Raw genomic sequence first — 14,983 nt, 5'->3', positions numbered from 1 at the left:
AGCGCAGGGATTACAAACGCGCGCCACCACACCCCACACTTTTTGTTCTTTTTGAAGATACATGTGTAGGAATGCAGGAAGAAAAGTCTTCCCCAGCCTGAGGTTTTAGTTAAGGAAGCCCTTGCCAATATTAGAGTTAAGGGAATATTATATAAGGTTAGGATAAGAAGGTAGCAGTTTGTGTAAGCAATGAATTGAATAAATGGGCAAACTTCTTACTTCTGTTATAACCTGCTTAAGACCCTGGCTGAGGTACCAGAGATAAGTGTCAAGAGATAGCCATTTGTCCAAGCAGAGGAGATAGCCATTTGTTTCAGACAGGGGTGATACGGAAGGAATGTTGGAAGCCATAAAAGTTATCTGACGGGAAACATTTGCCAGCTAGGGGTGGCTCCTGAAGCACGGGCGCACATCCCCCCATAGGGAAGACAAAGGAGACCCTTGGCGGGCAATGACGTAGGGAGGCAGCTCTGTGAAACCATTTGCTGTAATTCAAATGGATGTGTGATTGCTTTAAACTTAGTGGTTGTACCTTTTTACCAGTTTAATTGATTGGATGTATCTTTCGCGGGCTTCTCTTTGGCGGGCTCTGGTGTGTGTGCCCACCCCCTACTCCGGCTATAAAGTTAGAGGGAACCGGAGGCTAGGGGCCGCCGGACCACGACTGACTCCTCCTCCCCACGGGTGAGTGCCGTCGATCCGGGAAGGCCCCTTGCTGGCAAGGAACACGCTGCAGCAATAAACCCTGCTTGGAATTACATTCCTTGTGTGTTCTCCGTTATTTGGGAAGGTGGGCAAATCTCGAACTCTTCACATGTTGCTTATCTTTTTTCTTTTTTTTCAAAGACACAATTTCACTGTAATTGGGGCCTTAAACAGGAAGCAGGGAAACCCAGGATCCTTAATGATATAGTCAATTATAGACAACAACAAACTTATGTACAGAAATGTCCAAGTAACAGGCATTTAATTATTTGTTACACCTAGAGAAGAAGCACTGCCTGCATTTTAGACTAAGCTTAGACCAATATTAGAGAAAGGATGCCCGGGAAGGCCTCCTTGTCCCTGGTCCAGCCCCAGCTCCTCCCTGTAGGCAGCACTGCCCCATCCTCGCCCTCACTCTGCCTGTGGCTTAGGAAATCAAAAACTTGCTGAATGTACAAGGTAACAACCTCTCTACACCTGATAAAAGAAGTTAAGGCATTTCCCTGGGGGCTGGACAGGAACTGAATTCAGAAAAAGACAGGGACCAGAAAGCATCATATCTGCCATCTGGTGGAGATAACAAGTGGCCTGTTCAGAGTTCAAAAACACCCTTTAGGACTGGAGATGCAGTCAGTGGTAGAGTACGTGATTATTATGTGTGAGGCCTAGAACCAAAAACAAAACCCAAACCACCCTTTTAAGTAAAACTGTGACAAAAATTTACTACTAGCATTTTAACCATTCTAAGTTCAGCAACCATCACCACCATCCATCCACAGAACTCTTCATCTTGCAAAACTGAACTACTGTCTCCATTAGACACAAGCTCCCCATTCCTTGCTCCTCCAGCTCCTGAGAGCACCATCTACTGTCTGTCTCTGTGAGTCTGATGACTCTGGGTACTTCCTATAAAGATCCTTTAAAGATCACATGGTAACTTTACTTAACAAGAAAATATTAATAATAATAATAAATGTGACAGGAAATAGCTCTTTCTACCTCCCCAGAGTGGCAGCTAATGTGGGCTAATGGGAGCGGGGGGGGGGTAAGGAGAGAAATTCGGGGGTGGCTCCCTGGAGGGGAAGCAGGGCCTGTGGCAGGAGCCCAGAGAAAAGGATGAGCTGGACGTAAGCCTTGGTTTTGAAAAGGACTAGGAGCCTTGGTTTTGACCCCTAGAACTGAAAAGAAAACACAAGCAACCCTTTTAAATATAACAGTAGCTGGGCATGGTGGCGCACGTTTGTAATCCCCGCGCTTGGGAGTCAGAGACAGGAGGATCGCACAGGTGCGAAGCCAGCTGTACTGGCTTAAGAGACCCTGTTTCCAAAAATAAAATAGGTCTGGGAGTGTATCCCGGAGGTAGAAGGGCTTCCAGGAACCCCAGTACCACCAAAAATAAATAAATAAATAAATAAATAAATAAATAAATAAATAAATAATAAAAATAAAAATAAATAAATATAAGAGTAACAAAATTTACTAGCATTTTAACCATTCTAAGTTGAAGGGAAAGGAAGCCGCTAACTGGGATGTGAGGGAGCTAGAAAGCGCCCGCAGCCCGATGGCTCCTCTGTTGAGAAAAACAGACCATTCATGGGGGAAGATAAGAGGACACACTAAAAGCTAAAAGCACCAACAGCCTCCTCTTCTTTCAGAGTTCAGGGTAGAAGGAACCACATGCTAGCTCTATCGGCCCGCACTCCCCGGCTCCATGCCTGTGGCTCACACAGCCAGCGGCACCCAGTTGCCAGGCTCCCAGGCCTCATGGCTCCCAGCAATTAGTGAAACAAGAAGTTCACTCTACACTGGAATAAGAAACAAAGTGTTTTTAAAGCAAAGCAACTTAAATTCAAATACGCTTGGTTTTGAAATTGTGATATATAAGAATTTGGGATAAGAAACTGAAGACATATTTAACAAAAATAGCTATTTAAGAGATTCTAAGGCCGGGCGTGGTGGCACACACTTGTAATCCCCGCGCTTGGGAGGTGGAGACAGGAGGATCTCACAGGTTTGAAGCCAGCCTCGCTGGCTAAGAGACCCTGTTTCCAAATAAAAAAAATTATAAAATAGGTCTGGGAGTGTAGCCCAGAGGTAGAAGGGTTCCATCCCCAGTACCACCAAAAAAAAAAAAAAATTTATAATAATAATAGCTTAAGTTTTCTACTGCTTAGTATATGTTACTAGTTTAGTGTTTTCCTATAAGTCACAATATGCATATGCTGTTGAATATAATGAATCATTTGAAAAATTTATACAGGCTAGAAGACTCTAAGCAAGAAAAATGCTCCACTTTCAACTCCTGCCCCGATGCATACATTCATTTGCTCGTGATGCCAATTTGTGCTGCTCTACCCTTCACACAAATCAATCGAGCACAATGTAAAAAGTTCAAGGGAGAAAAACAGTATATAATATCAAGCTAGACTTTCACAAGATCGGTAATGATTTTCTACCTTCAGGCTTTCAACCTTTGCACTGCTTTCTCCAAGGAGTCAAAAGTATAGAATTCTGTGAGAAAGACAAAAAGAATAAAAGCTAACTGAGATCTTTCACAGGAAGCTCTCTTCAGTGACTATCTCAAATTGGCGCTCACTTTTACGAAGTGAAAGAGGGAAACATTTATGTCATTTCTGTCATTATTAATAAAGATCCCTATAGCTTAGAGGTTAGATAATCTTTTCCTGCTGAAATTCATAGAAGGAGCAAGGAGACAGGGTCAAGATGAGTAACTAGATTGATAATCAATAAAAGATATTAAGTAGAAGAACTTCTAACTATGAAGAAAGGAGAATTTCTCATGTAGTGAAAACCCAAGCTCTTGTTAGGTCACAGTGACTTTTATCTAAATACTGAATTTGGAAGAGAAGCTCACTGCTGTCCCCAAATCCCAGGCAGGGGCTAAATAACAAGTGTTTAATGAGCTCAAGTCACCCTCGTTAGCATTCATTCACAAAATGCGGCTGCTCCTTCCAACTGACTCTGAGTTTGGTAGGCATAAAATGAATCCTTACTATGTGCATCCCTGCCTTGACAAGCTGAAAAATGTGAATTATTTCTCTTCAAGTAAAGAGGCCCTCAAAAACTCTTTCTGCTGATCAGTTTTATAGTTGTCTCCTGACACATTCATTCTACTCAGTTACAGCCAGTTCTTGGCCCCTCATATAAAGGCTCACAGTTGGCACAGTGCAAGACTAGGCTTGGTGTTGTCTGTATGAGGCAACTTTTCCAACCCACCTTCCCTCTCAGTGCTAGATAAGAGTGCACATTCTAGCCAGGTGTGGTGGCGCACATCTACAATCCCAGTACTTGGGAGGCTAAGATAGGAAGATCACAGGTCAAGGCCAAAACCCTTCTACCTCCGGGCTACACTCCCAGACCAATTTTTATACTTTTTTATTTGGAAACAGGGTCTCTTAAGCCAGTGCGGCTGGCTTCCAAACTGCGTGATCCTCCTGTCTCCGCCTCCCAAGCGAGGGGATTACAAATGTGCGCCACCACGCCCAGTGTAACCCAGATGTTTATTTTTTATTTTTTGGTGGTACTGGGGTTCCTGGAAGCCCTTCTGCCTCCGGGATACACTCACAGACCTATTTTTATACTTTTTAAATTTGGAAACAGGGTCTCTTAAGCCAGCGTGGCTGGCTTCGAACCTGCGCGATCCTCCTGTCTCCGCCTCCCAAGCGCAGCGATTACAAACGTGCGCCACCACGCCTGGCGTAACCCAGATGTTTAAAACCCAAGAACAGTGACAGAACTCGCAGTCACTCTAACATCATATTCAGAGCTTGGTTATTTTTGTGCTTTCTAAAATGAGCCACAAGGTTCACTGCTTAAGAAAAAGTGACCTTTGGTAAATTGCTAAACTTATGACTTAAAAGTTCCAAAGACAAATATTCTGGCTTTGGAATGGAGTAGCCACAGACCTTCTCCATTCATGCTGTTCATGTGGGCCTCTGCTGCCCCAAGCTGAGTACAGGGCCAGCTTGCCCTGGGAGCCTGGCAGCCTCGCCATAGGGCCAGGTCCAGCACAGGCCCTCTCCTGGGCTGTCCATCCCTACCTGGTGGCACTCACATGCACGTGACCACAGCACGCTGAACTGTTGGTCCTCAGGGTCAGCGTGATGTGCCACAGACCAGGGAGGGGTGAACAACTGGTCAACTGACTGCCTTTGCTGCCAATTCCAGCTGGTTATCTGGTACCAGAAAAACACTTGCAGAAACTACAGAGCAAGAGAATGAACATAAATCTTTTCAGAACTGTGGGAATGGAATGATAAGAAAATTTTTGTGTCTAATATAAGCATGCTCTTCTTTCCTGATATGCACAGGAAAGATGAGAGTGCATTTTAGCTCAGTACTAAGATGTGGAGTGACTACCGTGTTTAACAAGCCGTGATGGTGGGGATTATCCAATTATGAAGCAGTTTGGGCCTACAGAAAAGCAGAAGAGCCGCAGCCTCTGAACCCCACAGTGCTGCGTTTGACTTAGAGATGTTGGACAGACAGTGGAATGCAACTTCTGTTATTTACAGAGGTTGTCAAGGTGCATTTCACCAGGTCTTTTAAGCCATCAAAGTTGTTTATAGGTAGTTGGCAAGTGTCCACGTGGTATTTTAATTCAGTAAAGAAAATGTTCAGCTATCAGATTCAACCACCGAAAATTCAGTGGGTAAATATAAACAGGTCCACTTCATGGCCCTGTGGGAAATGGACTAAGTGGCCATCTATTTTTGGAGAAGCTCTGCCCAGCAACTCCACGATAAAAAAGTAAAATTAGTGGTATTAAATACAAAACCCATGACTTTAGACAATTTTGCCTAAATCAATTCTATGTGCAAAGGGAAAATATATTCTTCAGAATCCACCTTTTATTGAATTTGTGCTTCTTCAGAGAGTTGTCATATGATCTAGCAATTCCATTGCTAGGTATATAGACAAGAGAAACAAAAATAATACAGCCATATAAAATATATACTCAAATGTTTATAACAGTAGTATTCACAAAAGCCCCCAAGGGGGAAGAACTCAAATCTCCATCTACTAAGGATAAATCAAATGTGGTATGTCCATAAAATAGAATATTATTCCACAATAAAAAGGGAATTAGGTACTGATTTAAGTTAGATGACGTACAAGTGAGGTGATTCTTGAAAACATGCTAAGTGAAAAAAGTCAGTCACAAAAGACCTCAATCTATGACTTTATTTATATGAAATGTCCAGAATAGAAAAACTCATAAAAACAAAAAATAAATTAATTTGTTTAGGACTGGGACCTCTGAGAAGTGAGGGTTTGGGATTGGGTACAAAATTCCTTTGGGTGATTATGAAAATGTTCTAAAGTTGATCATGGTGATTGTTGCAGATACCCAAAATGACTGAATTATATATTTTAAATTGGTAAAATTTTGCTATGCGAATTAGATCTCAATAAAACTTTTAAAAAAGGTAAGTGTGTCTTTGCCTAATTTTGTGATGTTATAACAGGAAGCCACAGACTGGATAAGAAAAGGAGATGTGTCAATACAGTGTCACATTCAGAGCACAAACCCTGAAGGCTCTGGAAAACTTCTGCCTGGGTTCCCTCTAGGCTCTGCTTCATGATGGCTGTGTGATCCTGGAAAATAACCTCTCTGTGCCTCTCAAACTCCTCACCTGGCTGACCGCAGCAGGCCTGGCCACAGTCCCTCCAGCCCTCTGCACAGGACTTCCAGAGTGCAGTTTCTAAAATGGAGATATGTCCAGCATATTTTTCTGCTCAACCCTTTCAGTGATGGCCTTGGGGTAAAATCTACATTTCCCAGCAAAGCCTGAGGCCTCTCACTCACTTCTGCCATGGGTCTTGCAACACATGCCCGGTCACAGAATGTTCTAGACAGGCCCAGATGTGCTGTGCCATTTCACACCCCTGCTTCCTCCCGTCCATTCTGCCTGGAGCTCCAACTCTTCACTCCTCCTTCACTCCCTCCCCGGCTGGTTATAGTCTAACCATCTTCCTAAAGCAGGCTCAGGCATGTGCTCTTCCCAGAAGTCTTGCATGGGCTCCCCCTTGCTCCCGCCGCCCATTCCCCTCAGAGTAGCCGGCTGGGTGCCTGTCCTCAGGAGACACTGGGTCAGCAGTGGGGACCACCCACTTCACCGTGGCGCCAGGGCACAGAGAGAGAAAAGCTTCTGTGAACTGATTTAAGTCCCTACATCAAGCCATGCCTGAAGACTCCCCATCCCTACCACATTTAAAGAATCCAACACATTCCCTTTCTTTCTTTGGATACCTTGACTAGGGTTCGTTTCTATTCATGAGTGTTATAAAGTTTCTTATGTGAAGTTTTTGTTCTTTTGTTTGGCCATTAGGCAGAAGGATAAACTTCCACTAGAAAAAACACAAGTCTAAGTTTTCATTAATTAGTGTGAACGTCTCTTAACTTTCCCCATCTATGACAAAATTTTGCTGGTTTATTTTGGTAACTCACCTTTCACCAAGGAGAACATTTGATAGATTGATAAACTTGGGAAAGTCCAATGTGTTCATGACAGGATAGGCATGGATAGGAACAAGCAAAGTTTCATCTCCCTAAAATTAACGAGAAAAAGGTCCAGTTCAAGATACTGAAAATTATGATTTTTAAAGATAGACCTGTAGATTTTTCACTTTCTACTTATCATTAAAATTTTTCCTTAGGAAACTTATGATTAATTACAACATTAGAAATATTCAGTTTCCTTAGCCATAAATGAAGTGTAGAATATTTTAAGTATACTAAATTGAAATGATGTTGACCAAGCCGGGCGTGGTGGCGCACGCTTGTAATCCCTGCGCTTGGGAGGCAGAGACAGGAGGATCTCGCAGGTTTGAAGCCAGCCGCATGTTTCCAAATAAAAATGTAAAAATGGGTCTGGGAGTGTAGCCCAGAGGTAGAAGGGCTTCCAGGAACCCCAGTACCACACACACACACACAAAATGATGTTGACTATTATCTAAGGAAGCTAAAGACAAGGTCCTCTCATAGATATGAAAATGGTAATCTACTTCCATTTCAAAAAAATTACTAAAAACGCTGATTGGTGGCCCAAGGGAAAGAAAACCAGCACAGACTCATCCAATCCAAGCCGGACAGGTAGTAATTTACTGGCAGGAGGGCGTAGAAACCTGCTTCCACTCCTGCGGAACTTGCGACCTTGAACAAGGTATGACCTTCGACATCTCCAGACCTGCTTTTTCCTCCACAAAATGAAGATAATCATACCATTCCTTAAAAGTGTCTTTAAAAATTAAATCAAATGATAACCTTAAAAATTAGAAGTAGTGCATCAGTATGAAGTCGTGTTATTAACATTCCTACAAGTGGCAGAAAACACGCCCTGGTGCTGTGTTCAGTGCTTAGTCTGGTAATTTTTCTTCTGCAGAGTACAGAACACTCCTTCTGTAAATAGTTTTCTGGCTTTATTTTTAGGCTTCTTTAAAAAAAATTGAAACTAAAAAAATAATAAGCATGGTTTATCCCATTCTTAAGGAAATGTGCTTCTTAATCTAAAATGTCTTGGGTCTAAGCCCCCCTCCCCTAGGGGATCTCAGGTCTAAGCCCCCCTCCCCTAGGGGAGAGGGTCTCAGGTGTGATAAGACAGTGCTATCAATTTGTAAAATTAACTTTACAAAGTTTTATGACTTTTAAAAAAGGAAAATCACTTTATTATATAGATCTTATGCAATAAGAAGCATTGCTTAAAAAAGAAAAAGGAAACTCCTTCACTACTAAATCATATTCTTCCATTTTAATTTTGAAACATTACGAGTGCACTTAACTTTGAGGTTTTCCAAGCTCCAAGATTCTTTGCCATATAAAGAAAGGGAAGGGCTGCAGTGACCAGTTTAAAGAAAGAATTGATAACACACAGAGCTGGCCCTGGCTGGAGGCCAAAGGGTGAAGGAGGAGACCTAGAAAAGGTCCTCAGAGCTCCTGTCACACAGCCACCTGGGGCCAGGTCACCAGGCTCCCCGTCCCACAGGCCCCAGGGCCTCCTCTGTGGACATTCCTGCACAAGACATGAGCCAGTTGCCAGTGTTTATAATCACAACTTGGGTGGCAGTTAATTTTTCAGCTCAGCACTAAAAGGAATACGTTAAAGTGGTGGCACACAGTGTCTCGGTACCAACACCTTCCTGGCTGGGGTTCACGTTCCCGGGTAACACTCCTTCCAGGCAGAGGAACACCCTGTGCAGTGCTGTGGAGGCTCAAACTGGTCCCTCCACTTGTGTTTCCTCCTCCCTTGAGGATATGTGTTGACCTCTGCCTCCCCCATACACACACACACACACACACACACACACACACACACACACACACGCACGCGCGCGCGTAACCTTAGGAAACTTACCTTACAGTGGATGCGGATGCAGTCATAGTAGTATCGCCACTCATTGGGAGAAAACGTAATGGTGACCGTGAGAGACAGGCCAGGGACCAGGCGGTGTTCCTGGAAGGCAAGTGGGCTCTTGTGGGACGAGCTGCAGGCCTCATAGTGGCAGCAGGTGAGTGACAGCGGAAACCCGACCCGGCAAGGCCACCGCGCACTAGGTGCCCCAGGACGCTTACCTTTTTCACATAGTTGATCTGGAAGTATTTTGTTTGTGGGGGTAAGATATGGACATGTGTGTCTTCATCAGAAACATTGACCAGGCTCTGGGTGAGAGAGATGTATAGAGTCAAGACACCGTTGGCTGATGTGCACATTCATCCCCTCATTTACTTATTCCTACCCTTGCTCTGAAAAGGATTTGAGGGGACATATTTTTTGGCTTGTTTGTATACGGTCACATACACATGGGAATCAAGCCCAGAGCTTTGAGCGTGCTAAGTGAACACACTTCCACTGAGCTACATCCCCAACCCTTTTTTTCTATTTTGGCACTGGGATTGAACCCAGGGGCATTCTACCTCTGAGCTATATCCCTCTTTATTTTTATTTTTATTTTTTTTGTTTGTGGTACTTACTGGGGATGGAACTCAGCAGCCTTCTACCTCTGGGCTATACCCCTACTAGCCCTACTTTATTTTTTATTTGGAAACAGGGTTTTGCTAGGTTGCTAAGAGCCTCACTAAGTAGCTAAGGCAGGCTTCAAACCTGCACAATCCTGTCTCAGCCTCCCAAGTACTGGGAGTATAAGCATGTGCCACCACACCCAGCTTATTTTTATCTTTTATATAGTCTTCCTGAGTTACTGAGGCTGACCCCAAACCTGCAATCTTCCTATCCCAGCCTCCCAAGTACTGGGATTACAGCTGTGTGTTATATTTTTAAACATTTTTGTAGAGGGGAGGCAGAATTGGAGATTGAACCCAGGCACATTCTACCTCCAAGGTACATCTCCAGCCATTTTTTACTTTCTATTTTGAAACAGGGTCTTACTAAGTTGTAAAGGACTTCATTAAATTGCTAAGTTTGGCCTTGAATATGTGATCCTCCTGTCAGCCTCTCAAATACTGGGAATACAAGCATTCACCATGTCCAGCTCATTTTCTGTTTTTTAACTATATTATACACCACTTAAATATATTATACACCACTTAAAGAACAAGAACAATGAAATAGACTCATGCTTCTAAAACAATGCCAAAGCTCTAGCCCCTGCCTGGTCCTCGTCCACTCCTCAGTCCTCAGCGGTCACGTGTGCACGCTGGGATGAGCTCAGCCTGGTCCTGAGGTTTACCTGAGCTGAGCCCAGCCCCCAACTCTCACAGGCTTTCTAGTTACATGCCACTGGCTTTAAGGCCAGGGGATACTTAGCCTGTCAGAAAATCAGGAAGAGTGTGGCTGGGTCAAAGGAAAAGATGGTTCTCTGACAGTGGCAGGAAAAGGCCCCTTCAGGGACAAGGTCACTTGGAAGATAAGTTAGACAAGTTAAGGAACAGAGGAGTGTTTCTTCTGCTTGAGATGGAAGCAAAAACTTCGAGTTCTAGACAACTGGTCTTCGCCTGGGTCAGGGGAGAGTTAAGAGTCTTCTGGTTTCCAAAATCCAGGCCAGAGGTTTAGCTGATGATGCTGGGGCCAGAAAGCCTGTGCCTGAGGCCTCATGGCCAGCAAGGCCCTAATTTATACTTTAGACATTATCTTCTGAGGAGAGGACAGTGGTGTTAAGAAATGGCTATTTGCTACCTTAAGTGCCACAATTATGACCCTGCTTCATTTTATTTCCTCTTGTATTATACTAAAATCCTAGAAAAGAATTTTCCGAGGCCTCTCATGACTTCCAAGAGGTTCTTCAGAGGGGACAGTCTTGGTCAAGGCTGGTCTCCCAGGGGCTCCACACACAGGTGATCTTTAAAGAGAGACTGGGAGGGCAGGTGTGCTAGACTCATCACATGCGGAGCCCTTGGGGACAGAGAGGTGCTATGGGCCTGTTAGACTTGACAAAGACCTCTGATCCTATGCTAGTCATGGGGGAAGGACTGAAGAAGCTTCTAGCTGGGAGTCCAGGGAGAAGTGGGAGCGGAAGTGGTTCTATCATTTGTCATTTAAGCAATGACAATGTCATTAATGACAAATGGCCTTGCCATTCAGCAAAGCCAGTGCAACAAACAAGGGTGTGTGAATCGGTTGCAGTGTGTCTCCCCTGGGGAAGGGGGGTGGTTAACCTTAGAGAAACCAGCAATCCTTTCTCTGGGAGCGCTCAGTGAGCACTGAGAGGTCCTCATCCAGCATCCACACTCTGAAAGTGACAACTAGAAAGCTTCGATGACGTTCACCAAAGTAGGTGCTGGAGGGGCTCCAGGATTAGCAGGAGTGGCATTTCCACTCTCAAAAGACAGATGAGAATCTGGAGAGCCTAGAAGCCCAATATCCTTGAGAATGACACTTAAAAAAAGCCTAGGATTCCCTTATATACTGTGTTTTGCACTTTGCTTAAAAACTTGTCAGTCACTTGCAGTATCCACTGTCAGCAAAGCTCCTTGCCAGGAGTTACAGCTGGGATTTTCTGGAGATTATAACGATCTGTTTTCCATGCCTGCTAATAAGTGTTTATATGTGTGGCAGAATTTCTCCTTGAATAGGTTGAGATATCTTTTCCAAAATGCTTGCGACCAGGAATATTTCAGGTTTTAGATTCTTTAGTATTTGGGGATATTGCATATATAGAATGAGACATCTTGGGGATAGGACCCAAATATAAACATGAAATTTAGTTATGTTTCATATATGCCTTATACATACGATCTGAAGGTAATTTTAAACAGTATTTTAAGTAATTTTATGCATAAGGTAGTTTCATGGTGTGGAAATTTTCATTTGTGGCATCATGTCAGTGCTCAAAAGTTTTAGATTCTACATTTGAGGTCTGGGATTTTCAGATGAGGGGTCCCACCCCTGTACTCAATTGTACTGCAGTAGACTCTCTGGTAGTAAGACTTGGTGGATTGGGACTTATGACATCCATCTCCCACAGGGCCAGACAATCAATATCTACTCCAAACTAGAAGTAACTTCACTGGTCTAAATCAGTTTGCAATAAGCAACTTCATGGGCAAAAGAACAGAGGTCTGTCCTCAGGTCTGTGAGGCTGCTTCAGCTGTCCTGCTGTTCCTGAATGGCCCCTGGGAGATAGGAACCGGGGCTCTTGGGACTGGAGATCTAGCAGTACCCATTGGTAGAGGGCTAACTCAGACTTTGATATAGAAAAAAATAATACCTGACCCATCTTGATTTGGCAGAGAAAATAAAAACACACCCACTATCTCTTTCAACCTTGAAGGTGGCACATTTGAATTCATAAGATGATGCCTGTATGGTCAAGTGAGCTAAAAATAGAAATAAGAAAACACTGGACAATTATCTTAATGAAAAAATGACATAAATCTCATTCACGACAAAAATGTACGTTATCATATGGGTATGGGTTCTCATATGCATCTTTAAGTGATTCTTGAACTGGAATTATTAACTTGGATCAATAGAGAAATAACAAACTTAAACAGAAATTTAGATATGTAGGTAAGAGAAGTAGAGGAAGAGGAAGAAATTTTAGCTTCTACTGGAGAGTTGAAGTAAAATAAAAACTAGTTAACACTGAAGGGCTGGGCACCTCGCTCCCCATGCTTGATGGTCGACAGGCTACCAACAGACTAGCAGTAGTGAACGAAGGGAATTCCTTCCTTGGATAAGGACTTTTTTTTTGAGACAAAGTCTTGCATATTTTCTATGCTGGTCTTGAACTCCTGTTGTCTCCACCAATCCTCCTGCCTCAGCCTCCCAAATAGCTGGTACTACAGGCACACGCCACCTGACTGGCTCAGCTGGAGGTGTAGTAATACCTGATTTCAAATTATACTACAAAAGAAGCATGGTATCAGCATAAAAACAGATACATAGACCAATGCATATTGTTTGTCCTGTTGACTGTGTTGTCTGAGCCCTGGGAGGACAGGGAGACCATTTAGTGTAATCCCCTTATTTTATGAAGACAGAATCACTTGGTGCTGCTGTGGCACAGGGTAGGTCTAGACTCCTGGTCTAGGGCTCTTTCCTCTGCCTCCTACTGCCTCATACCTCAGTGTTATCACAGGGCCCAAACTATGGGTCCTACCTAGCTTTCTTTGTATATTGTATTAGCAGTTCAACATTATTTTTGGATTGTTTAAAGCAATTTCCTTTCAGAGATAAAATGGTATTCCTGCCTTTACTTAAAACTAAAACTGGGGAAAATACTATTCAAAAAATTCTTGAGAAAAGAATTAAGTACTTAGAAAGTATATTTTGTGTACCAGTATTGGAAAATGGCTTCAAAATGTATTTGAAAGTTGCTTGGGTATTAATGTGCCAATACTGGAAAATGGTTTCAAAATGTATTTGAAAATAGCTTGTGTATTAATGTGCCGATATTGAGAAATGGCCTCAAAATGTATTTGAAAATAGTTTTGGTATTAATCTGCTGGTACCGAAAAATGGCTTTGGTATTAATGTATTAGAAAATGAATTTGGAAAATGAATTTGGTATTTATGTATCAAAAACCGGTTTCAAAATGTAGAAAGTTCAGAGCCTGATTACTGCCAGGCACTCAGGCAGCTGTTATAATGCAGAGTACCCTCACTAAACGAATTAGCAAGTAGATAGAAGAGTTGGGACCTAGGGCCTTCATATTCTAAAAACAGGTTTACATAATAAATGCCATCTAGCAGAAAAGCTAAGAATTCCCAAAGAGTGAGGGAAGAGAGTACAGAGTATGGGAGGAGGGTACAGACCTCTGTCAAAGGAGAGCAGATGCCACATGACCCCTGACTTTGTTAATCATTCTGGTCCTAACAAAGAAACCTAGGCTTACACCTGCAGTAAGGCAGGAAGGATTTTTGGCAGAGCTAGAAATCCCCATAATCATAATCCCCATAATCATAAAAGAGGGGCCTGTACGGAGTTAATGGGCAGACTTACACCTAGGTCAGAAGATTACTTGGTAGAGCAAGATAAAGGACCATGTATCTATAAAAATGCTCTGTATGTGCCAGGCATGGTGGTGCACGCTTGTAATCCCAGTGCTTGGGAGGCGGAGACAGGAGGATTGCGCATTTGAAGCCATTCTTGCTGGCTTAAAAGACCCTGTTTCCAAATAAAAATATAAAAAAAAATAGGTCCGGGAGTGTAGCCCGGAGGTAGAAGGGCTTCCAGGAACCCCATATCACCAAAAAACAAAAATGCTCTGCATGTAGAAGAATTCAGTGACTTCTTTTCAAGTCACCCCCCTATACTACCTCTGGTATGGGGCTTTATTAACTATGTCCTATCTTTCCATCTTTGTAATAATATAAATATTGCTTAATCTCATAGGAGTTTGGGCTATTGTTTTCTATACAGAGCTCAGAACAAGAACCCATAGCTACACCCTCACTGTTACAGTTTGGGAGCCCAATAGGGCCCCCTTAACAGTTCTCCCACCGTAACATTTTGAATTTATACTAAAAGTTTATTTGAAAACATATAAAAATAAGAGTAAACCAGCAGTGCCCTTGAGGCAAGATAACTGTCTTCCACTTTGGAGGTCAGTAGACTCCTAGCCCTCCAGGACCTCTGTTTCCCTGGGAGCTGATCCGGTCCTGAGATCCCATCCCCCTGGCACTGCTGCCAAGGCACACACACCTTGACCACAACAAAAAATCCAGCTCCTTCTGCAGACTTTAATAACTGCTCCCTGCTAGACATGGTGCCCTATACCTGTAATCCCAGGATTTGGAAAGCTGAGACAGGATGATCCTTGGTTCTAGACCAGCCTCAGCAACTTAGCAAAACCCTA

General features: G+C 43.2%; 1 protein-coding gene across 1 annotated transcript in view; it reads right to left on the bottom strand.

The window, feature by feature from the left end:
- The window catches only part of CFAP221 (cilia and flagella associated protein 221), a gene marked incomplete at both ends in the record, with an annotated part of 117,304 nt that overhangs the window by 88,020 nt on the left and 14,301 nt on the right, over positions 1-14,983 (bottom strand). Inside the window, 3 exons of the mRNA XM_080690092.1 lie at positions 7,178-7,278; positions 9,081-9,179; positions 9,299-9,385. Coding sequence (XP_080546218.1) covers positions 7,178-7,278; positions 9,081-9,179; positions 9,299-9,385 — 287 coding nt within the window. The remainder of the gene's footprint in view (positions 1-7,177; positions 7,279-9,080; positions 9,180-9,298; positions 9,386-14,983) is intronic.

This window comes from Muscardinus avellanarius (assembly GCF_963383645.1).
Source record: "Muscardinus avellanarius genome assembly, chromosome: 2".
NCBI classification, from domain to species: Eukaryota; Metazoa; Chordata; class Mammalia; order Rodentia; family Gliridae; genus Muscardinus; species Muscardinus avellanarius.
Note: the sequence above shows the minus strand (reverse complement) of the source record. Positions and strands in the feature narration are given on the sequence as shown.